The 26,553-nt window shown below is 41.5% G+C and overlaps 2 protein-coding genes across 3 annotated transcripts; one reads left to right on the top strand and one right to left on the bottom strand.

Annotated features, from left to right (window-relative positions):
• Positions 1–2,475: 2,475 nt before the first annotated feature.
• On the top strand, positions 2,476–6,021 carry LOC129766090 (uncharacterized). The gene has a single exon (XM_055766547.1). It carries the CDS (start codon positions 2,476–2,478, stop codon positions 6,019–6,021), a length of 3,546 nt encoding a protein of 1,181 aa, XP_055622522.1.
• A 7,583-nt stretch (positions 6,022–13,604) lies between these two features.
• LOC129765048 (probable very-long-chain enoyl-CoA reductase art-1) lies at positions 13,605–25,685 on the bottom strand. Of its 2 annotated transcripts, XM_055764874.1 has the most exons (5): positions 25,529–25,685; positions 25,113–25,468; positions 14,371–14,587; positions 14,190–14,305; positions 13,605–14,131 (listed from the first exon to the last, which is right to left on the bottom strand). In XM_055764874.1, the coding sequence occupies exons 1-5, from the start codon at positions 25,532–25,534 to the stop codon at positions 13,927–13,929; spliced, it is 900 nt and encodes a 299-aa protein (XP_055620849.1). In that variant the 5' UTR covers positions 25,535–25,685; the 3' UTR covers positions 13,605–13,926. The 2 variants fall into 2 exon arrangements, with proteins under 2 accessions (XP_055620849.1, XP_055620850.1); XM_055764875.1 differs by lacking the exon at positions 25,529–25,685 and having other exon boundaries at positions 25,113–25,474.
• Between the last annotated feature and the right edge of the window lie 868 nt (positions 25,686–26,553).

Genomic DNA, 26,553 nt, shown 5'->3' with positions numbered 1-26,553 from the left:
CGCGGGAAGTATGGTGTGCCACTGCGTGGCTAAAAATTAACAAAGTGAACTTCCTACTCGCGGGAAGTATGCTGCGCCACTGCATAGTTATTACAATGCGCCACTGTGTGGCTGAAAATTGACAACGTGAATTTCCCATTCGCGGGAATCATAACATGACACTGCGTGACTGTGTGATCAATAAGTAAACTTCGCCCGTGAGCGAAGCACGGTGTGCAACTGCGTGGAAGATGTGTGATAAACACGAATTATTGTGACTGATGTGAAAAATTTGTAAAGATGAATTCTCGACATTCCAACGACCTACTGTATTCCATGTGCTACATGTATATGAGGGATACGGAGGAGAATTTGAAACAGGACCCGCGTCGTACGCGGGAAGAAGCTGCAGCGATAAAACTGATAATATCGCACATGTTCAACTTGGCGGCAGGAGCCGCGGTTATAAACAGATACGAAAGCAGATTTACCACTGAACTAAATAGATCGGCCGAAGCCATAGCCGACTATTTAGACTGGAGCATAATCAATGACCCAGCTAAGTATTTGAGTCAATCAAACAAGTAAAGCGGTTAGTAATTATCAAATCAAATAAACATGACGACAAACGAGGACGATGCCGTTGAAAGCTGGAAAAAGCAGCTAACGGCACTGGAGCAAAGCATTGCTCCGATTATCAAAGACGCATGCAAATTAGCAGAAGACGACGACGAAGTCGAAACATTACTAGTGCAACAAGAAGTACTAACAAGCTTGTACGATCAAGCTTGTGCAGTGATACTGAAAATTGAGGGCCAAACGGGGCCCTCCAAGAGACGGGATGCTCTCCTCCCCGCATATATCAAGTCCAGAGCCAGTTTGGCAAAGAGAATACGGCATGCGCAATCACAGACGAATGAACCGAGTCAGGATGAAGGTTCAAGGCAAGTACTGGATCAAACAATGATCACCGGCAATAGCAAGGCCGATTATTTACCCCGATTGGAGCTCCCGAAGTTCCGTGGGTCAGCCACCGAGTGGCTATCGTTTAAAGCCCGCTTTGAGAAGCGGATTGCGACCCTAAACGAGGATGCAAGCAAATACGCTTTCCTGGCGAAATGTTTAGAATACGAGCCCGCTCGTAACTCCTGCGAAGCACTCGAGAATTCAGGAGTGCCTTTCACTGAAGCCTGGGCCAAACTGGAAGCAAGATTCTACAAGAAACGAATCGCATATGAAGGTTACTTTTACACTCTGCTGAAAATTAAAAGGATACATAAGGCATCGCAAAGAGCGATACTAGGACTGATCGACGCTGTCGATACACTATTGTCCGCCACTCGACAAATAGCAAATGAACAACCTGGCGAACCAGATTGCATCGCCAATGGGTTACTAATATGCTTAGTGAAAGAACGATTGGATGAATCAACACTTTCTAAGATTGAAGAAAAGTTGGACCTCCAGCGCATTTATGTTTGGAGCGAATTCAAAATAGAATTAGAGCGGCTGGCTAACCAGATGACTTGCAAAGTGGCTGCCGAAACGGCACACTCTAGTCATCGACCCCAGCCGAAAGTCGTAGCAGCAATCGAAGGCAAAGCTGCGACCACCAAAGACAAAAGGGAAGCACAGCGGTGCTACGTTTGTCACAATGAAGGACACACAGCATTTACGTGTCCTAAATTCACGAAAATGAGCATCCCAGAACGATGGGAAACTATCAAAGCAGGGAGGCACTGCTTTAATTGCCTCATACCTGGGCACTCAACGAAGGAGTGCAAATCACAACGGAAATGCCAAATATGCAGCACGAAGCATCATACACTACTTCATCGTGGAGACTCTCCCAAGGGGGACGAGATCCAACAATTGCATCCCGAGAAGGATGTCAATCAAGCACAAGCAAGTTCAACGAAATGACTAGCTCAGGAAGAATACGTCTTTCTGGGCACAGCCATAATTCATGTTAAGGGTGAGCAGAAATGGCACCCTCTTCGATGTCTACTTGATTCAGGGAGTCAAGTAGAAACAATCACAGAAAAGGCTGCTCGAAGCCTAGGAATTCCGCAACACTCGGTAAACGTAACCATTAAAGGAGTTAGCGGACAAGCACATGTTAAAAGGGGTATCAAAACTGTGATAGCCTCTCACGCAAGCAACTACAATGAAAGTTTAGAATTGATCATAGTGCCAAAGATATTGGACGATCAACCAAGCACAGCTATTGATGAAAAGGGTATACGGATACCAGAACAATTGCACCTTGCCGATCCCCAGTTTTACAGATCGAATGAAATCGACATTCTCCTCGGAGCGAGAATATTTTTCAAAATTCTAATGCCAGGCCGGCTTAGCGTAGCCAACGGTCTTACGTATCAAGAGTCCAGCTTGGGCTGGATTGCATGTGGGACGCTACGTCACAGCAGCCCATCAACCACTGTATTGTCTGCTACAAGGTGTAGCAGAAATGAATTCGAATTCCCACAGGACGAAATGGCCAAACTCATAGAGAAGTTTTGGCGTCTTGAAGAAGCGTGCTTTCAAGACTGGGAACCAAAGCAACATGACGAATGCGAGGCGGAAAGTCACTTCCGCACAACGTTAGAGATCGCTCCCGACGGGAGATACATTACACGAATGCCCCTACGGGGGGAGCCGTCATCGTTAGGCGACTCTTATCAACAAGCATATAGAAGATTCACATCGCTTGAGCAAAGGCTCAAGCGGAATGCAGACCTGTACAAAGAGTACAGGGCATTCATGAATGAATATGAAACACTGGGACATATGGTACCAGTCACCACAGAAGACTTTCACAAAGTAAAGTATTTCATCCCTCACTCGTGTGTGGTGAAACCAGATTCAACATCCACCAAGGTTAGGGTGGTGTTCGACGCAAGTGCAAAGACGTCAACCGGAGTATCCCTGAACGATATACAAATCGTGGGACCAACCATTCAAAAGGACTTATTTGATCTGCTAATTGATTTCAAGACGCACAACGACGTGCTAGTAGCAGATATTGCAAAGATGTACAGACAAATTCACATCGCATACACAGACACTTGGTTACAATGTATTTTGTGGCGCGACAGCCCCAATGATCAATTGAAAGCGTATAGACTGACGACTGTCACATATGGTGAAGCGTCTTCATCATTCTTGGCCTGTAGGGCACTACACGAAGCAGCTGAAGATTATCGGTCGGTAAATCCGAGAATTGCCGACACCATTCAACGATCGTTCTATGTTGACAATCTAATGATTGGAGCGTCCAACGCAGATGAACTGACGGAGACTAAACGAGAAATAGAGCATGCATTGTCACTTCATGGATTTCCACTTCGAAAGTGGGCATCAAACAACGCAAGCGTACTGGAAGGAATTCCAGAGAAAGACTTGGAACCATTGATCCAAGTTGGTGACCAAGAGATCATAAAGACATTGGGGATAGCCTGGAACCCCAAAACAGACGTGTTCCAGTTCATCAGTACGAAAAACATAGGTGAAACATACGAAGCGCTCACAAAGCGACAGATGGTCTCGAAGATTTTGAGACTGTATGACCCAATCGGATTGATACAACCTGTAATCATTACAGCTAAAATATTGATGCAAGAATTGTGGACTTATAACGTCAGCTGGGACGATGATGTTCCAGATCAAGCACTAAGCTCATGGAAGAAGTTCGAAGCTTCATTAGTGGAGCTCAGCAAGATAGAAATACCTCGGATGTCGACTCCGAGTCATACGATCGCACTAGATTTACACGGATTCAGTGACGCCTCCGAAAAGGCTTATGGATGCGTCATTTACTTACATGCAATCAACTTAAAAGGAGAAGAGAGTACGAATCTCTTATGTTCGAAATCGAGAGTGGCGCCTTTGAAGAAGGTCACTCTGCCCCGTCTGGAACTCTTGGCGGCGGCACTTCTAGCAGAACTAACTGCTAAAATAAAGAGCATTCTGGCCGGTCGAATCTCGTCGGAATATTACTACAGTGATTCACAAGTAGCGCTAAGTTGGATCAAATCTTCAAATACACGTTGGGGAACCTTCATTAGAAATAGAGTGCAGAAGATACACTCCACCACGAATCCAGAGCATTGGAAATATATATCTACGAAAGAAAATCCGGCTGATATGGTTTCGAGAGGAATTCCAGTCAGAAAATTACGCGAAGCAAAACTAGAATTTTGGTTACACGGACCGGAATGTATACGAAGAAGACAATATTATCTGCAGAGCGGCTACGAATACACTGCTGCTGCAGAACAGGAAGAGATTAAAGAACCAATAACACGATTGGTAGCAGCAACAGAAAAGGCATGCGAAGACTTAATCGCAAAATACCCGCACCATCACACTCATGACAAAACAGTAAGACACTTTGCATGGCTGTGTAGAGCCATAAACAATATGAAGAAGGTCAATAAAGACACAGGCATCAGAAACGAAAAGAGATCGGGCCCACTCACCACCACTGAATTGAATGAAGGACTAACACTCGTAGTCCGAATTATGCAAGCCACTATTTATCCAAATGAAGTAGCGGAATTACGAAAAACTGGGAAGGTGCCTACGAAAGGACCTTTCCAGCATCTCAACGCAATCGTCAGAAATGGAGTCATACATGTCACAGGGAGACTCCACAATGCAGAAATGCCCATCTCACAAAAGAATCCAATATTGATTCCCAAATCGCACCCATTTTCGAGGGTAATAATTCAAAAAATACATGAGGATAGATTTCACGCCGGAACAGATCTGGTAATAAACGAATTTCGACAAAGATTTTGGATGAGGGATCTCCGAAGGACCGTACAAGGAGTCATTCAACGATGCATCTTATGTGCCAAAGCGCGGCCCAGACGTTTACAGCAACGAATGGGACAACTGCCCTCGCCCAGGGTAAATGAATCAGTAGCGTTCACTCACACGGGAGTGGACTTATGTGGGCCATTCGAAGTATATCTCAATCAAAAATCGAAATGCAAGACCACAGCATATGCTTGCATCTTCATATGTTTTGCGACCAAAGCAGTTCACCTAGAAGTCGTCGAAGATCAGTCGACGGCAGCGTTCATATCAGCACTTCTCCGTTTCACATCAGTGAGGGGAATACCCGAGGTTATTTACTCCGACAATGGGCGGAACTTTGTCGGGGCCAGCAGAGAACTCAATCGTTTACGAAGAATATATAACAATGAAGTTTTTCAAAACAAATTAGTTGATATTGCGGCAACTCACAGAATAAGATTTTCATTCATTCCACCCCGAAGCCCCAGCTTTGGAGGACTTTGGGAAGCGAACATAAAGGTAGCCAAGCGGCTCTTTAGTGCAGCGGCCAGAGGAGCACAGCTAAACATCATGGAATTGCAGACACTGTTCTACCAAGTGGCCGCAATAATGAATTCGCGACCACTCACACCTGTTTACACGACGCCAGATTCACCGACCGCGATCACACCCGGTCATTTTTTGATAGCACGCCCAATGCTAGCCGTGCCCATCCCTACGCAGAGTGAGGATGGAAGCAATCTCACAACCAGATGGAAACGAGTACAATCGCAGCTCGAACAATTTTGGAGAAGATGGAGAGACGAGTATCTCCACCAGTTACGTGATTATGCAAAATGGACCAAGCAACAAGCCAACGTTAAGGTAGGCCAAATCGTATTGATCGGAGACGATCACCTTCCCGTAGCAAGGTGGCCTATGGGAATTGTCACACAAATACACCCTGGAGATGATGGAGTAGTCCGAGTGGCAGTAGTGCGAACCGCTACCGGAATTTACAAACGCAACGTGCGAACACTTGCTCCTCTACCAGTCGAGGAGCACACCATTCAACCCATTATAGAAGAGTATGACAACACAGCTGATAACGAACAGCAATCTCAAGCCGAAGCAATCGAACTAGAAGACGATCCCCCTCCCCAAGCACCCCAAATGATTTGGGACGGTAGACTACGCCCTCGTCCCAAAGGGGGGAGAAAATGGAAGTACACGAAATCAGATTGGGTGACGACCCTATGAAAAAATTGACAATGCAAATTTCCGCTGATAATAGCGAGACCCGAAATTCCAAACGAAGTGGTTTCACACGCTCGAGTGCTTGGGTCAGCGATTAAGACCCTCCTCGATGCAATAAAATGCGCCACAATGTAGGGAACATTACGAGTTCCAAGAAAACGCGACAATTAAAAACAAGTATAATGTTCGGCAGCGATAAGATCGAGAATACCATATCGATGCACGACGTCGCATCATATTCCATAGACGGGGCATTCATCGTGGCGATGGTGATCGCCATCATTTACTACCATTGGAGGAGAAACACGAAACGACTGCGCGAACTGGAAGGGGCGCAGCGGAGGATCCGACTCGATAGTGTGAATGCTGTATAATCAAAATAATGCGAACGCTGTATAATCAAACGCACATTTTGTGCTGACATGGAGAAACAAGAAACACCCAAGTGACCTAAGCAATGTAAAATTTAAGGAAATACAGTTCAGTCTAAAACCGACCGTGAAGGAGTTAGTACTTAGTCCGAAAGCCGTGTTGGGCCACTATGGCCCAATACTAACATCTTAATTTTAACGAACAACAAACAGCAAGAACCTCACCAAAAAAAACAAAATTTTGTTCAGCTGATCGAAGATGCGTATGAATATTTCGGGTGTTTATTCTCAGTGAGACAGAGAAACGAATGAGTGTGGGGAATAATGCAAAAACCAAATGTTCCACGAGACGGAGTGTAGGTTGCATGTAATTAAGTTCGGTTCATTTGTCATGGACTGCAGGGGCATTGGTGATGGAATTTGATGTTGTCTCAATATCTTGCGCTGTCAGTAAAATGAGTGTGAGATTTTGCTACTCTGATTCTACATCACGACAAGGCACTGTCATCGATAAACATATTTACAACCCTGTTATTATTACGGACACTGAATCACAAGGTACAAAGTGCGGCCGTATTTCCCCTATAATGCAGGAAACATTCCACATAAGCATAAGGAAGCTTATAGAATCATGCGCGATTTTTCACCAACCAACATCCAAGCATCAGTATCTATGTATTTAAGCGATACTGAAGGCGAAACCACAGCCGGGAAATACTCCGGTGATAATTTCGAGTAAATTCACCAATTCCGGCGAAGATATCCGACACGGCAATTACAACGGACACGAAAATGGTACAACTAACGAAAACTCCCGAATGCTAAGTGCTCGTCGGTTTGAAGTTATCTAGAGAGACACCTTTTCTTTGGACACATACATTTCAGCATCTATTCTTCGTCTTAGCCCCTTGTCGGCCGCGTCCGGACATGATCCGTGGCACCCTGACGTTCATTCGGCGCATGCTGGCATCGGGCAACTGGAAGCACCTCAGGCAAATTTCCCACACAATCAGAACCGATTAGTCCCAAACGCTGCTCAAATTCCAGCTTCACTAACGACGCTCACACTATCGCCTTCATACGATCCTGATGAAGGAACACGCTCTCGATGTATTCTAGCTTCAAAATATCAATTATGCGACGATCCAAACAAGCTGAAACGTATCAGAAAATCCAAAACTGGCCACATTCACCGGCCAAAGCCACACACGGACAACTATTTTCGAAAGGTAAATAAAAATTTCGCATAGGACTTGTTTCTCAAACCAGATACCTATTGTTTGCCAATTGATCCATTCACTGAATAAATCGCTTTCGTTCGTTCAAATATGATCTTACAGAAATCATTTTTCCCGACGGCATTCATTTGTTATTACGTGCTACAAATCACGACACAAAATAGAACGAGACAACTCTGCTTCGGTTCGCACTTCATGATACACCAAAACGCAAGCAATACCGTCATGAAAGGTTTCGGTGCAGAACGTTTATATTCTTTTTTGCCTCTAACATGGAGAGGTTCGATACCTCTCCATGCATCATGAAACAGCAGGATTATACGGACTACGCAAAGCGAATGATTCATATTCAGAGATCGGAATGCTCGCCGATTTGAGACGATAAACATCCATTTTCACCCACAGAGAAACATAGCTGAAAATATAGGAGGCGAGAGAATATTATACGCTCACTTCGATTCTCGCGAGAAACGCAAAGCCGATTTTTATTTTTCGGTGAGTTATGATTGCCGAAAAATGGTTTCGTTTTCAGTGACTCCTCGATGCCGATAATGGTTTTTCACTTCTTCAGCACAGCTGAAAACATTGCATAAAAATATGCGGCAATATTGGGTTTCATCGTGAAGTGAACATGAGATGGATTAATATTTGTACAATTCACACGCTGTCCAAATGCAGATCGTTTGGACGCTGCTCTAACAGACTAATGTTGGTAAAGTTAGCTTTGATTTTTCGCTCCATATTTTCAGTACCAAATGAGAGACGAAAAAGCATTCTCGTTAAACTTCCGAGATAGAGATTTTCGACATCTCTTTCTCTCTGAAAAATCATTTTCGGTGAAAAGGAAGAGACGAAAATAGCAACAATACACGATTCATCGAAAATTAGATTGATTGAATGAATATTTATCGCGCAGCCGAGCGAGAATTTCGATCTCTGTTCATATTCAACTAATGTAACAGATCCTTAAGTCTCAGAGAGTGCAAACTATATGATTTAGCTCGATAGAGGCTCAGAGAAGGGTAGTCAGATTATATTTTTTATTTTTAACGCTGCTATCCCTCGAAATATATATATTCATATAGACCGCATAGTTTCACTAGCAACACCACTCCAGTGAGAAACAAAAACTCTCTCGTTTTAGCTCTTTTCCCATTCGCTGCTCTCCGCAAATGGTGACCGAATGAGGACGTAATTTTTCATGTATCATTTATTGGTTACTTGCATGACATATTGTGTATTATTCGATATTGATCGTAATCCAAACACTGCAGCCACCGAAACATCTCTACCTGTGGCCACGATCGATGTAACATCTCTACCTCCACTCCTCCCTTTGCTGGCCGCGTTCGGACACGATCCAGTGCCATCTGACGTTCGTTCGGCGCCTGCTGGCATTGGGAAATTGGGTGGAGTCCAGGTAAGTATCCAATATCTTAATCCAATGAACGCAAAAGTTGATCCACTTAACCTTCCAGAAGCTCACTCTTCGGATGATTCTTATATCAGCTCTATCTCCGAAGAACCGGCCGCCAGCGATGGTTTCCGTGTTCTGCTACTACAATGGAACATTCGGAGCTTACGGAATAACGTGAATGAGCTACTCATTCTAGTAACTCTGCCTCCAGGAATCCATGACCATTCATTTTGGATCCTAGTTCGAAAGCTGATATGAGTTTTTCGTCTACTCTTCCGGACAATCTCGAAATCGTCAGGGTCTAGCTGTTCTTGGAGTCCTGTGTTCCACATTCACAGATTCATATGAACACCAATATCCCGGTAGACATTTGTCCTGGGACAACCTTGGATCCATCAACACTGGTAACAGAATTTTTGAATGGGCCTGCGAAAACGGGTTGACACCACTGACTAATGGATCACACATCCGTATCAATACTGTTGGTAATGCCAACACTGCTTTAGATGTCACTTTCGCATCGCATTCGTTGATCAGTAGACTCAGCTGGAAAATCACCATAGACCCTGCAAAAAGCGACCACCTTCCAGTCCTCGTTGAACTGGATCCCACAGTTGCCAAAGTAAAGAAACAGATTCAAAATGCGTTTGGCCAACTGGGAACTCGAAAACAAAATGATTGCTTTCACTCGCCACAGCTATTCCATGGATATTTTCGCCATCTCCCGCTTCATTGTTGAATCAGCGTCGATCACCATTCCAAGATCCATGCTGGGTCGTTCTAGGAGATATACATATTGATGGAATCCAGCATGCGCAGCGGCAATAAAACGACGTACAAACCTAAAAAAGTCATGAAGCTTCCTCCTAGTGATCTGAGAAGAATCACAGCACTCCAAGATTTTCGTGAAATAATTCGTAAGGCGAAAAAAGACTCCTGGGATGACTGCTTCGAGCTTCAATCCCTCTACCCCAAGTGGCATAATGTGGCAACGTTTCAATCGTCTAACCGGATAATAGAATCCCTAAGATTGATCTACATGGTGTTCTTGTTGAAGATCCGTCAGCGATTGTGTTAGAACTTGGAAAGTATTTTTCCTTAAATTCGAGTTCTCGCAGCCATCCGCTGGATTTCTGGAAGGAGAAAAAAGGATATGTCCCAAAAAAAAACATCCGCGAGTTCGTTACTCCACCAAGTAACCCCACAATGGACGTTGATTTCAACATGGGGGTATTGCTATCCGCTCTGTAAAAACGCAAAAGAAAATCCCTGATCAAATCACATATCAAATGTTGCGTCGTCTACCATTCATAACTAAAGAAGCTCTTTTACACGGGTATAACACTAGCACTAGCGTGAGTCAATTATAATCCCCATATTAAAGAGTGTGAAATTGTCAAGTGATATCAACTCATAATCGACCGATCTCGCTGACCTCGTGTGTTGGTAAGGTATTCGAAAGAATGGTGAACCACAGAGTGATTCAACACTTAAAGAGTACAGGCCTACTCGCCAATGAACAACATGCCTTTCGTCAAGGCAGGGGAACTACAACTCATTTCAATGAGCTTGAGGAATCGATCGAAGAGACCATTGAGAAAAACGAACATATGGAAATCGCTCTACTTGATATCGAAAAAACTTACGACCGAGAATAGAGACCGCATATTTTCGACCAGGGGTGGCATTGCGCTTTTCGAAACTCGTAACTTGTTTCGAGAAAATTCGAACTCAAATCGAATTGGTTTTAGTATTATGTATCTTTTTCACGTTAATATTTTCAGTGTACAATGGAACCCCGATTATCCGCGAGCGGATGATCCGCAGTGTGGATTATCCGCCACAGCGAGTTCCATATTAAATCAATAGCCCTTCCGGGAATTTGTCAGTGAGTAATAGGCTAATGCACTTTTGTTTTGACCTTCCACATTATCTGGCCACTGGTGTATTGTGTGGTGGTGTGTATATATGATTTCTGTATTGATAAAACATAGTTTTGATGATGAAATTTTTTTTCCGTGCTTGGAACTCATTTCAGTTCTTTATTTTGTTATCCGCGATTTTCGTTATTCGCGGTGAGCTATCCCGACTATTCCGCGGATAATCGGGGTTCTACTGTACTAGATTTAGAGCATAATTTGTCTCGTAGAGAAATTTGAAATTTTTGGGTTCGTGGACAAAGCTAATGCGGGCGCTACACGAATCGTCCAACGTTTGACTCGAATGTTGGACATTTGACTCAATGAATCGACAAATGCTGTAACGAATGTGCTGCTACACGGTCGATCCAAAGCGTTCGGTCCAAACAATCGATGAGTATTAGGACCAAATGTTTATTATTTTTGTTTACCCCAAAAACGTTTGGAAATTGAATGACGATGCGAGTATTGAAACTGCTGCCGTAGCAATTATACTGATATCGTGATGTAAATATGATATAGTTCCTCATAGTTCCTACATCTACAACTTTTAAACAAACCAAACTGTCGAAGATTCGGACGAATTATGTAGCGGTGTATCGAATGCCATCGAGTGTCAACTGGAGCGAATGACAAAAATCCTTTGACTCGTGCCACTCGCGTTGGACGCCACGTTTCTAGCCATACAAATTAATCTTTTAGTTATACGTTTTGTTTCTGAAAAAAATAATACGTTAAAATTGATGATGATTACTTAGTAGAATATCGACATGCTGAGATTTAAACAGCATAGACGGATGATTTCCATTTTTTATCCTAAACCGTTGAATCCGCTCCTCGTATCGTGTTTTATCCCTTTTGATTCATGTTCAACATCTCTCCTTATACAGTAAACATTCACTAACTAGGCGAAAAGCGAAGACCAGTTATCGACATTCGCGTTTTAACTGGTCCGGCATGTTAAACGTCAAATAAAATCGAGGGGAACTTCAATGAATTGTTTGATTCGCGTTGATCAAGAAATTGGATAAACAAAAGGATTCCAATTGATGTTTCGGATTGAGTTCGACAACAGGTATGAATTATAATTAGAGGAAATTATTTTACTGTAATTTAATCAATGTTTTTGTCATGCATGCATTCAAATTACATTCGAATGCCCCTCACAGCGAATCTTCCATTTGAATATGGCGTCGATTGTTTACGAAATTCTGCTTTTTAACTGGTCTAAGAACCAGTAAACGGTTTGCTCAGTTAAAAAGCAGACCAGTTAGCGAACAATTACTGTACACCAAGGTTTTTTACGCGGGGGATACGTACCCCGTAAAAAAACGCGTTAATTGGAAAATCCGCGAAAAAAAAACCGCGTTAATTCGAAAATCCGCGTGAAAAAAAATCGCGTTAATTGTAAAACCCGCGTAAAAAACCATGTCACCTAATGATAGATATCAAATGGGACTATCCTTATGTATAACGGAAGTAAAAAGTTAAGTGCTGTGTTCCCTAGTAATTTGTACACTCTTCTGCCGATGCACGTGCAGTACTGCTGTTGGACCGTCCAGAGCTAAGTAGACAGAGGAAGACATTCACGAATCGCTGCCCGTAAAAGCCCCGTCCCGTTGTACCGCCCGGCGAGCTCCCCGTTACCCAACACCTAAAATCCACGTGAGAATCGTGAAAAGATGCGGCAATAAGCGCTAAGCTCCGTTACAAGCACCAATTACCGTAATATGCTCTGATGGAACAAAACGTTAATTGTTAATTGGAAAATCCGCGTTAATTGGAAAATCCACGTAAAAAAACCTGGGTGTATTGGTATCAAGATGTTTGAGAGAAATCAATCCTTACGCAAAGGCGGGAGACATGGTTTGTATAACGTAGCGTTTCCCTTCATTTTCAACGCTGACCGAGATACGATAGCGGACACTGCCCATTGGAGTTAATTCTCAACCTGGGCTGTCAGAACAAAAGGATCGGGAAGCGAACGATCCTTGGAAGAAGGAGAAGGACGCAGAAGAAGCCATCGCCAAGTACCGTTATTTTCTTTTGTTCTCATATGACTTGGCAAGCGACTAGGCACCCCGTTGACTGGATCCGGCGGTTTGAATCCACCAGAATCGGCCACGGCACCCGTCATGGTGCCGGACCGCGTTTAAACACTTCAAACGAAAATTCTTTTCTCAATATAGTATACAATATACTTATTCCGATAGAACAAAAAAAACCCGTCGCCGCTCAACTCCAAACAAAAGCGAAACAAATTAGAAGGGACTGCCGAAACAATAAGCCCGAAATAATGAACGATAACTCAACACGATCAGCAATACATCTGCTCGTCAGAACTGTCACACTTCGAATGTGCAAAATATGGATCTTCACATATAAGATGTACAAAAACGGATAATTGATTTTTTACTGCAGTATTGGGCGAAATACGTCAGTCCCCTATAAAACCAGAAAACAGGAACAGAGAATACAACAAACTAAGCGTGATGGATGTGATAGAATTCTCCGTAGAGAAGCACAAGAATGTCGACTGATGTGTTAATATTAGCTGTCAATATGCGGTTTTCAATTTTCAAGAAATTAAAATTTTAAAATGATCTGTTCTTTCATAGCAAATTAGAAACAATTGTGTAGATACTGTTTCAAACCGTATTAATGTATTTAATCTCTAGGATATACAAAAACCATCGGCTGATAGAAATCATTCCATAATTTACGGAACCATGCAATTGTTATCCCAACATTTAATGTTGATCGAATTCCCACATCCTTAAAATATTTACCATGAATGTGTCGAACTTGGTTATCTGCAAACTTAAAAGAACAAAACGAAAACCATCTACCAAAAAGGACAATAATTTCAACAAGTGCTGGCAAACTTCGTTGAGGTGTCGGTTTATCAGCCTACCGAAGACTTAAGCTAAAGCCGAAAAAATGGCATTTTTTTCCGAACAAGCCTAGATAACGAATGGGACGATAGCCTTCCTGCACTTAGGGTAATCCTTGAATTCCTTCTTGTAGTTCCGGTGTTTGCCGATCGCCCAAACCGTCATTTGGTACATACCGGCAGCAGCGAAGATAAGCGCAGGTATACAGGATGTCATCGCCGAGAATGACAACCAGGAGAGAAATTCGTATGTGTAATTTGGGCAGGAAACGAAACTGAAACAACAATTGAGTAATTCTAAATTCTAGTAAAACCGTTGATTGTAACACTTACTTGAACAGTTGCGTAAGTGGATTGCTATCTGGAATAGGAATCTTGCGGACAGTGGATCCAGCTGGTCTGAGATTTCTCAACAGAATGTGGATTGAAAAGTTGCCCAATTCGCTTACCTAGAGTTAACATACGGTCGAAAGTATAAGTAACAAGCCGGATATTTAGTATAAATTAAATTTACAATGAATCCTGCCAGTCCAGCGTAAAGAACTACAGCGCTCGGTTCAGTGAACAACGGATGGTTCACGTGATAAGCAACGTAACCGGCGAAGGCCCAGTAGTAGGAGCAATTCTTGAATAGATTGCGTAGTGGCATAGTAGCATGAGAAAATCGATGAACGAATAACGTCTCCAGCAATCGTTTGGCATAGTGGGAAGTCCAACACACAGCAGCAATGCTAGAAGAGATGTGAAAAGTTATTTGTTTTAACATAATATCGATGGAATCCAATGAAAGGTACACATTAAACTATGCATTTCTTATTAAACACTAACAGCCCCCGCATACTACAGACTTACTGTCAACCAACAGTTTGGTCGGGTCGGCCTTCTGGTGCAAAAACCGACCCAACTGAATCGGCGTAATGTGCGCACATGCATACCTCTCCGTACTGATTAAGAAGCCGATAAATCAGTCTGCATTCTGCGGGGGCTCTAAATCATCATCTTGGACTATTGATTTGTCAAACTATTGAAAAATTCGAAATATTTTCGTTTTTATTTACAGCGACACAAACTCGTAATCGTACTCCACCATGCAGTTTTTTCCCTTTTTTTGAAAGTCGAAAGCAAGGTTTCGGAACATTTTGGGCCTGATCACGAGCGTTACTTCACGGTGAAAACGAAATGAAGTGCATATAACGTTCCATACAAATCATTTCGTTTTCACCGTGAAGTGGCGTTCGTGATCAAGCCCTCTGTGATACCTCGGTATTCGGATTTTATTTGTTGACCACTGATTAAATACGTGTTGTTCGTTCGATAGTACAGTATATTCTGTTTCTTTATTATTATACATGTCAAGGCCTACTCATATTAGATTGCACATCTCCTTTTTATATAATGTTTTTGAATCATAACCTAATCAAATCTTTTATACAATAAAATTGTTAAAACTCGCAGGTAGTCTTCTCGTTTCATAATGATCACTTAACTCTACATTATCAAATCCCTGGAAAGTTTCTTCATCTGATGAAATGATTCTCTCAGTTTAATCTTCTACTTGCATTGTTTCAATTGCAATTGCGAGTGGACTGTAAAGCGGAAAGAACGTTTCAACTGTGTGGAAATTAACTCTTTCTTCCGCCTTGAGAAAGGCAGGTATTGGTTTCCACAGCAGTCTACTAGCCAGATATCGATGGTGCGAAGGTTTATTCGGAAGGCAAGAGTGCACTTGGAAGTCAAACACTTTTCTTCTAACTAGTTGTTTATTTGACGATGTTACAATATAACGTGTAAAAACAGAATGAACAAGCTCTCGACCGCCACCTCTTTTTATGTAGTTGTGAACGGGTAACGTTAGCGATGAATATTGGTTCGTCGGTGCATGGTGATGTCGGTGATGCATGTCCCGCGCATGCGCTCAATGCGTGCAACAATGACGTCATACCGGAGCGGTCGAGTCGGGCGCGAACAATAACTTCTACTTCTTTGTACCTACTAAAGTAGTCGACTATCACCAGCAAATACTCTCCGGATGGTAAAGGACCCATGAAATCGATTGCAACGTCTATCCAGGGTCTTATTGGCAATTCTCGTCTGCTCATCGGGAGCGGTTTATTTGGCATTCCGACTAACTGGCAACCTTCACAGCATGAAACGTAATCCTTTGCCTCGCGATCCATGCCTGGCCACCAGGCGCGATCTCTTAATCGTCTTTTCATGATTGATTCCCCAGGATGGCCTTTATGAGCGAGCTGCAGAAAGCGTTGACGAAGTTCTCGAGGTACAACAAGTTTATTCCCTCTTACAATTGTGTCTTCAATTAAACCCAATTCATTCCGGAATAGTTCATACGATTTCACTAAAACATTGCTCCAGTATTCTGATACGAGTGAATCTCGAACTGCTTTGAGTTCAAGGTCTGTTCTTGTAGCGTTCTCAATCTCTCCTACGTCCACCGCCACTGATTCTTGTACCGCTAGAACTAAAAAATGACTGTCCGTCTTGAATTCACTATCTTCAACGGCTTAGCTTCTCGACCATATCCCCGAAGAATTGTATTAGGAACTTGTTGTGGAATCCAGCTTCTTAATCCTTGTTTCTTCATAAATTTCCAGGTTGCGTCATCGATAATATTATTTGAACAACCTGAATTAACACTCCTCCCATATTAGTCCATAAAAATTCGTCGCTATCACCGATGTTAAAAATAAAAATGTCTGGTTCATTTAGATGAGGTTTTCCTTCTTCCACGATACATTTCCATATCTGGTTCGCGGACATTTCCATATCTGGACACGGACATTTCTATATCTGGTTCGCTTCTCTGGACGATGCGCCGATGGTTCTTCGTATCGCCGTTTGAAATTTGGTACTGATTGACATACTTTTGCATAATGAACTATCTTGTGACACTTTTCGGGCCGGACATTCACGGTTAGTTGCATGGTGATTAAGCAGTCCACAACGATAGCAGGTAATACGGATCTGTTTTTTTGAATTGTTGAGTTTGTTGATTCGTTCAACGTTATCAGTTGTTGTAGTTAATGGCCCGTTTTCTGATCCAGATCCCGCAATTGTTTTCGCTTGTTGTTTAATCGATTCGAATGAGTTCACTATTCATGTGAGTTGTGAAAATGTCACTTTTCCTTCATGTGACAACTTTTCTCTCAATTCCGTTGGTGCATAGTATATTAACTTATCAATAATCCTTAATTCCCGACTCTCTACACTCGTGTTCCCAAAATCACATCGTTTCGCCTGTTCCGAACATCGCATCAAGAATTTTGACAACGTTTCACAAGATCCATCCTGAGTTGTTGCGGGTGTTAATTTACAAAATTCATTCCGTTCAAATGAATCGTGTTGCTTCGACAAAAAGTGTTGATCGAGTTTTTCAATTGCTATTTTGTAACGGTCGATTCCTCGTTCCTTGTCTTCTTCGACATCCGCTCCATCAATAGTATGAAATAGATCCTGTAACACTAAGCCTCCATTTACTAGCAATATGTTCTTCAGCCTGGATGCGTTTTTCTCTTCACTTGCAGCTACAATGACTTCAAAACAATTTGGTCGGAATTATTTTTCCTTGAAAAGCATTGATACATGCAAGATTATGAAAAACAATTTTTTTTCTTTTTTTTTTGTGAACTATATATTGTTGCTCTATATATTAACTACTTCGACATAATTTGAACCAGTAGTTACTTAAATAATGATTTCTGCGTATCCGAAATGATCAGAACTTTTCACTTTTCACTTTTTTCAGATGAACAAAGATTTTGACGCTTGAGAAACTTATGCGATTATTCAAATGACATGAGACATTTATGCAAACAGTAGTTCTGATACATATGAACAATCTTTTCCAACACACCAAAGTGTTACAATGGCTAAGTTCTGCTGTTATGATTTTTGTCCCACATTCCTATGTATTCAACGCACTGTGTGTTGTTTTGTGTGGGTGAATAAAGGGTGTGTCACATCAAATTGCATCACGAAAAACGCTGTAGAAATTAAATTTTTAGGAATTATATCTTCAGCTTTCGCTTATAATCAGATAAGAGTGTATAGATCACGTTGGCCATGCTTCACTGTCAATTTTTCGTAAATTTGGAAAAATGTCGTCGAACGAAAAAGAGCGTCGTGAATTAATCCTGTGCACTCATTTCGAGAATCCGGAGTTGTCACATCGGGACATCGATAAGATGCTGGGAATCGTCCAATACACGGTCAGCAGAGTACTAAAACGATACTTCGAGAACCTAACCATCGACCGGAAGGTGAAGAACGGCAAAAATGGATGCTCCGTCAGTGAAAAAGATCACAAGCGCGTAGTTAAGCATTTTAGACGTGATCCGAGAAGTTCGGTCCGGGATGTCGCCAATAAGCTGAATTTGTCAAGTTCATTCGTCCAGCGGACCAAGCAGCGGGAGGGCCTGCGTACATACAAGGTTCAGAAGGCTCCTAACCACGACGGAAGGCAAAACATGGTGGGGAAGACGCGAGCCCGGAAGCTGTACACCGAAATGCTGACGAAGCCGCATTGCCTGGTAATGGACGACGAAACCTACGTCAAAGCGGACTTTCGTCAGCTGCCGGGCCTGTTGTTCTTCTCCGCAGAGGACAAATTCAGCGTTCCGGAGGAGATTCGCAAGCAGAAACTATCCAAGTTTGCCAAAAAGTACATGGTGTGGCAAGCGATCTGCTCTTGCGGACAGCGGAGCGCCCCCTTCGTGATGACCGGCACGGTAAACGGGCAGGTTTACCTTAAGGAGTACCTACAGAAGCGCTTACTACCACTATTGAAGCAGCACGAGGGCCCGACCATCTTCTGGCCGGATCTCGCTTCGTGTCACTATTCAAAGGACGTGTTGGAGTGGTACGAAGCCAACGGGGTCACCTTCGTGCCAAAGGAAATGAACCCGCCCAACGCGCCGGAGCTTCGCCCAATAGAGAAATATTGGGCGATTATGAAGCAGGCCCTCCGGAAGAACCCAAAAGTTGTCAAATCGGAGGCGGACTTCAAGAGAAAATGGATTTCTGCTCAAAAAAAACTACAACCTGACGTTGTACAGAACTTTATGGACGGGGTAAAGAGGAAGGTGCGAGCATACGGGCTTGGGCTCGAAGTATAAATAAAAAGAAAATTCCAAAAGTTGTTTAATAGTTTTTATTTTACTGTCTAAAATTTTCAAAAGGATCGGTATACTGGGCGAATTTCTACAGCGTTTTTTCCGTGATGCAATTTAATGTGACACACCCTTTACTTTGTTTGATTTGTACCGTTATCTATTACTCATAGGAGCACCGTAATGATTCGTGAACAGGTTAATTAGATATCAAGCTTCGTTTAGGAAAAGCATAAACTGATACTTGGTTGAGTAAAATAAAAGATAAGCATGGATTCTTGCAGTGGTGGCTGAGAGCAGACAAACGACCACAAAGGGTCAAAATAACGTTGCGATAATGACTTGAGGTTATTTTTCCCGTTTCACCTATTTTATTTGTATAGCGTGATAATAAACTAACAACATCGTTTATCTTTTTATCACTAAAGCACAGAGAATCTAAATTCCAAAAGAGAAGAGAAGGGATTAAACCAGTTCAGGAAATATTGAAACTCGGACCATTGAAAAGAACACTTTATCTTATTTTCTTGAGTGATGTATGCCAAGAATAATATATCAGATCTGATGTTCTAGGACAAGAGTTTGGAGATTTAGAAAAGCTGGGCGAAATGGGCGAGAACAAAACAATTGCTTTTAGGACCATCTGCTGAACCATCAAATGGTTGAACGACTAAAGTTTGAATGAAAAATAGAAGTTTAAATGAAAACATACCCGATTAGTTTGTTTAGAATGAAAAATTCCTGTCTTGTCCATATCCTAAGCATTAGCTATATAGTAACTTGATGTGCCTTTCTCAATCGTTGGCAGTTTTTCAGTTGAGCTCCGTGAAAACCGTATCTGAATTCAATTGTTTTATAAAGATATTAGAACGAATCTCACACTGACTGATTATGACGAAAACCATATATGAAAAGCAGTCACCAAAATAAGCTCTGTACGCTTCATACTGAAATTTATGACTTTGCTCTTTATGTCAATTCGTACTGGTATTATTTCTGAACATTTCCACTGATTTATTGTACGACTTTGCCGTTTCATGTAGAAGATCAGTTCATTTTTATTGAGCGTGAATGTACGGGGCGGAATGGCCATACCTGCTGGGGCAGTATGACCATGTATTTTTTCAACTTAACCTGTAAATAATTCAAAACTCAGGGCCCTCATTGACCATCTTTGTGTTGTTACAGAACAACTACGTCCACGCAACAATCATCAGCGATGGGGATCGATCCACGGTCGAAATAAGATCGATTCATCCATACAACTGTTCTGCTCTGCAAGACACATCGGGCTGCTGTTCTATAAATAACTCAACAATGATCAATCAACTGTCTCCGCTGTCTGGTCTAACTGGATAATGGAAGAACGGAGGGGGAAAATCTTACGCCTAAATGGCTACTGTGTAAACGTGTACCATATGCAATGGTATAGAAGGAAATACTCTAACTCCGAAAAATGGCAACTGTGTAATGTGCTGATTATAGATATGATAAACATGTGACATGTACACGATCAAAATTCGGCTCTGTTACAGCTAAAATGCTAATGAGCCTAAAATAAAAAAGGGATAGAAAACAAACCTGTAAATACAGCTGTCAACATTTGTCAACATTGTAGTTGGAAATAGCTAGATGTGGAATCATGGTGCGGAATTATACCAGAACATCCGGCTTGAACGCGGCAATCGAAGCGGTGAAGAGTGTTACGTTAGTGCAACATGCATTCGTAGTGCATTGTGTCCCGCGGAAAACACTTGAACGTTATTTACATTGTGCAGATCCTTTGCAACTCCAGCTGCTCGGATCATTTGGTAATGTTTTTACGACGTAGCAATATTCTCGCTATGGACAACGATTATACGGTGTTACGACAAGAGAAATCCGGAAGCTGGCGTATGATTTGGCCGAAAGAAACGATATCCCTCTCCCTTCCAATATCCAAATGCAATTAGCCGGAATAGATTGGTTGGCTAGCTTTCGAAAGCACCACCCACAACTCTCTTTTCGGACATCAGAAGCAACCTCCGCCGCCAGGGCACAAGAATTCAATCGCATTGCAGTCGGGAAATTCTACGATTTACTGAAGGACGTACAATATAAATACAGAGTTTTCCAACTTTAAATTCCGAAAGTAAATTGAAATAAAACACACTTAGAATTCGAATTTCGATGAAACTTTTATTTCAAATTAAAGTTTGGTTTATGACATTATGTGTGAAATACAACATCATTCAAATGTCCACCTAGGGCTTCCTAGCACACCTTGATTCGGAACAGGTAATTTTCGATGACTTTTCGGCACATATGGAGCGGTATCTCGGTCATAACTTCACGAATGTTGTCTTTCAAATATTCAAGAGTTTGCGGAGAGTTGGCATAGACACGGTCTTTCGCATAACCCCACAAAAAAAAGTCTAGCGGGTTCAAATCGCATGATCAGGACGACCTGCTGAAACCACATGTCATCCGTAACCATATCTTCAATTTGTGGCAAAAAAAAATCGGTTAACATGCGGCCATAGCGCTCACCATTCACAGTTACCGTCTCGCCGTCCTCATTTTCAAAGAAATACGGCCCGATGACTCCACCAGACCATAAAGCGCACCATACAGTGACTTTTGGCGGATGCAATGGCCTCTCAACAATCACGTGTGGATTTTCTGAGCCCCATATACGGAAATTTTGGGTGTTCACATAGCCACCGAGCTCGAAATGTGCCTCATCGCTGAAGAAAATTTGATGCGAAAATTCAGCATTTTGCTGCTGTTGTTCGTTCACCCAATCACGTATGCCCGACGCATTCCATGGTCACCACGCTCTAATTTTTGTACCAGTTGGACTTTATATGGATGTAGGTGCAAGTCCAAATGCATTTTTTTATTTTTATTTTTATCTGTATTATAGTGATTTTCAACTCATTTGGCTGGTTCGTCACTTTTACTTCCATTTTTAGAAGAATGTCGGGAGTGAGAATTGAACTCGTGACCTTCAGCGTGAGTGGCATGGATGTTACCACTACACCAGATCGCCTCCAAGTCCAAATGCAAAATTCGCCACAATGATGTGTTCGACAAGCCCAATTGCTGAGCACGCCGTGGAATCGAAACATTCATTCATCCTCCACACTGGCAGCAACAGCAGCAATATTTTCGGCCGAACGCACTTAACGATTATGCACAGGTTTCACAATATCCGCTACGGATCCAGTTTGTTCAAATTTACGCACTACATTAGCGATTGTGTGCTCTGTAGGCCGTCCATGACGACCAAAATCCGTCCGTAATGCTCGAAAAACATTTTCCGGTTTTTCATCATTTTTAAAGTATAATTTAACAAAATTAACACGTTGTGCGATGCTAAAACGATCCATATTGTAAAATGGCAGACATTCAACTAACGATATGACGCTTTAGTTGACAGCTATGTCAAACGGTTGTCAGCGCAGGGCTGTATACTTTCGGAAGCCCGAAATGGAAAACCCTGTACAACATTCCACCATTAAGGCAATTCAACGTCGATGAGAATTCAGTGATTCCAGTAACTATCTCTTATCAATAAGAGAAGCAAGTAAACTAAAAATTATTTTCTTCATTCAACAGATACAGACCAGAAATTCCAAAATTCTAACAATGCGGGGAAAAAGGCAGAAAAGCGCTATAGCTTCAGCTGAGCGTTGAGTGCTGAACACGGAATAACGATCATAGAATCTTCCACAGGACTGTTGCTATGTTGCTACTGTCGGCACAATTCAGTTCCTCTATGGGCGGCGACGGATGGATCCAACGCTATCGATGGCAATATTGGGTACATAAACGCACAGATATTCTCTGTTCTTGCTTTGAGTAACGAAAAATTGCAGTCCAATCACTTTCATCACATTGTTATATTTTGTACATGCTAACTGATTGAAACCCAATGAAATGGTAGTTGCAAAATAGAATAAACTTTCCTTTTATGAACTTGTTACGCTGTTTCCTAGCGAAAACATGTCCAAAAGATTGATCAACTAACATGGTCATATTGCCCCGCATGGTGGACTATTTTGCCCCGTAGTGCTTTCGATCGATGGAAATGGAACACATTTTTAAAAGTGTAAATTTTCTACTTTCTTTTTAAAGTATATTCATACAATTTACATCGATCAATAAGGTTTCAAATCGTGAGGTTTTAAAAGTAGCATAACCGTTTCTACATGTTTTAGGACGTTTCGTTCTTAGAGGGACCATATTGCCCCTATCTACCCTATATGTTTCTTGGCATTACGTGGATACCATCAACATCGTCTAATCATAAATTTCTTTGCCAATCAATGATACTAAAGCAAAAGTCATGCTTAAAAAATTTGACTTATAAACGTTAAGATAAAAAGATTTTTTCAGACCAAAAACATAAATCTGGATTTTGTCATGGCTGCTAAACGAAAGCTTATTCCGTCTGTTATCGCAGGTCGCTAGGGCACCTTGGTCATGTTGGAGCAGTTTAATACAGTTGTCAAATGTACGTTGCAGTTCGTGCAGAAAGGCTGAACGGCTGTTCTTTCAACGCATATTCTCAATGGCTCGATTTTAGGAGGGTGAGTGAGCAGCCTGAATTCGAGATTATTCAGCTTCAAGGAATAATCAAGCCAGTAATCATAATTAATGTGGATGGAGGACCAGACGAGAACCTCTTTTAAAAAGATTATATTTTAGAAGTATCATTTTAATCAACTGAATCTCGATCCAATATGCGTTTCTATAAATGCTCCAGGACGCAGTGCTTTCAATCGTTGAACGTCGGATGGCTGCTCTTCCCCGGGAGTTAGTAGGAAACGAAACATTTGAAGTATGCAGGGGAATCATTAGCTGATGTGTGGAATAATCTAGCGATCGACGGATATTCCCTCATAGAAGAATATATTGGGTTCGCAAACTCCAAAATCGATGAAGCAGAATTAGTACGATATTAAGCCGAGTGGTTTCCTCATCACGTAAGGACATCCCAGGGCATTTTGCAAGTAGTGAACTGTAACGACAGGAACTGCTGCATTGAATAACTTAGTTAGTCAATTTATATCAGTTCATGTTCCTCTCAGCTTAACGCCAGATGGGTTGAAAGCACAGTATTAATTTTTCGTCTATGTTTGTTCTAAATTCTATAAACTTGTCGAAAGTTTTTTCGATGTCACTACTTGCATATAAACTTCCGTAAGAACATTTGATTTCGACCTGGCCAGATATCTATTTCTTTTTGTTGAACGAACGACTTTGACTTTGTGTAAATATTAGCGTTACGTGACATGAGGGGGAGAGGGTTTGTCTTGCGTTACTTTTTGTTACATATGAGGGGGGGGGTATTGATGGGGTCTAAAAATCGCATTTTTAGCGTTACGTAATTCGTCACGACGCCTAAATTGAATGTTCCGAAACATTCAAAGGAAAGGAAAAGAAATCTGCATGGCGGAGTACGATTACGAGTTTGAGTCACTGTATATGATATTCATTTGTTATATTTTAGCATACGTTTTTTTTCTGTATTTGAACACAATTCTAAACTTTCATGATTTTAACTACGGAGTGCGTATTATTACAACGCAAATAGGCTTGTTTTGCGTTTATCGATACCAGTTTTGCTAGCATTCAAACTACTTTTTATGTACACATGCACCTCAAGTTCGAAGGATGTATTGTCGTCATTCTCTTGAATGTGAAGTTACACAGATGAAGTGGACTTTTCAACGACATGAACATGCAAGCTACCAAGTTAGAGGTTGTTGGAAAAAAACGCATCAAGATGAAAGTGGCTTTTACTTTTTAGCGTCTATGTTTTCACGGATCCCGTTATTCGCGGTCACGGTGTTACATATTTATGTAACATATGTGAAAAGTATATCGATCATTTGGAATTACCCGATCATAAAAACAAACATTTTTACATTTGTATAACTATATGTGTTCGAACTTTTCATCGTTTGCTCAATTACACTTATCGTTGATGGTTACAGTAAATCCAAAGGCGAATAACCCGTATCAAAAATCGCCTCATATGATATGCACATAAATTACAAGCCACAATCGCTATTTTGCTAGCTGCACTTATTCCGACTTTTGATTTTCCTACTTTGGTACGCTTTTTAACAATACAACTTACTTTGCTGTCAGGCTCATCGCTTTGGGAACGACATTTCCGTAGATTAGGGATGGACGCAAATAAAACAGCATATACACTAAAATAGGGCCTGCATATTCCGCCAGGAACACCCCCTTCCAACTAATTTGTGGACCAAGATCTTTCACGTACAATTTTCCCCCGGAGATGCTGAGTGATTGCAAGGTATCAGAGTCTTTCAGCGTTTTGCCACGGGGTTCCAATCGAAGCGCTTGTCGATCGATGTTGAGGGATTTCTTCAGCTTTTGTACTTCATTTTTAAGTGCCTTGATAGTGGTGCCGCTTTCTACGCGGCACTTTCCCAGCGATTTTGAATTTTTCGCATCAAGAATTTCAACCTGCATGAAGCGAGTAAGTCGTATTCAGTTATCCAATCAGAGGGATTAAATTAGACTTACTTCCATTGTAGAATAGGTACTGATTCTGCAGTATTGCTTAGCAATGTAATTAGTTTTTGCTAAGAGTAGCGCCGAACTCGAAACAACTAACACAACGTACACTCTGTTGACGAGACTGACGATACCGTACTGCGAGAAAGTGACCGATCGACGACTTTTCAATTTTTGATTACCATTTCCAGGGCTGCAGTCGATGGGAGGTATGTGAAAACTTATATTGCCCATGTGGCGTTTTTATTTTGATGGATACAGGGATGCCAGGTGATTTTTTTTAAACGGTTTTACTTAACTTGCCCTGTAATCTGTTTGTATGTTTGTAACGTATAACGTTTTTGTGTAGCGCTGACCCACATTAATAGAAATTTGACTCCCTTCCTGTTGACCGATTGATCTGAAATTGGGAAGAAGAATTCAGGGTCTGCAGGAGTAAAATGCGGACTTAAAGAAGGTGGTCTCAGCTCCCGTTCTAAAATAATAGTATTCAAATTCAGCGTACCGAGGAAAATATACCATACTAGTGGTCAATGATTCTATAAATGTACCTCTTTTGAACTAGTAGCTATAAGAACCAAGCAGAAATATTCAAACAAATCAGCTATTTCATTCAACATTCAAAGAACAGGTAATTTTGAACAGAAAAAAATTTATGTTGGTACAATAATAATATTGTGCATTATTCTCATTGTGTCCTTTTTTTTCAATCGTCCTCAAAAAATCATGAAATGGTAAATTCACCAATATACTAAAATACCATTTCATTCAAAAACAATTATTCTGCACCATGTTTATTTCAAAATTATATTTAGTGTAACTTTTAAAATTATGACATCATACTTTTTTATTACAAATATGTCTGTTCTTTTTGATGACAAGAAATTAATATTCGCTCGGTTAATCGAATACTGAGAAACAATTATTCGAATGAATCGAATATTTAAAAATGACCCCACGATTAATCGACAATTGAATAAACGAAAAATTTAGACATCTCTATTTGCAGTCAAATCCCTTTCCACAGTCCTCTG

The sequence above is a fragment of the Toxorhynchites rutilus genome, chromosome 2, assembly GCF_029784135.1.
Source record: "Toxorhynchites rutilus septentrionalis strain SRP chromosome 2, ASM2978413v1, whole genome shotgun sequence".
NCBI lineage: Eukaryota > Metazoa > Arthropoda > Insecta > Diptera > Culicidae > Toxorhynchites > Toxorhynchites rutilus.
The sequence above is the reverse complement of the archived record's forward strand: the minus strand, read 5'-3'. Positions and strand labels throughout refer to the sequence as shown.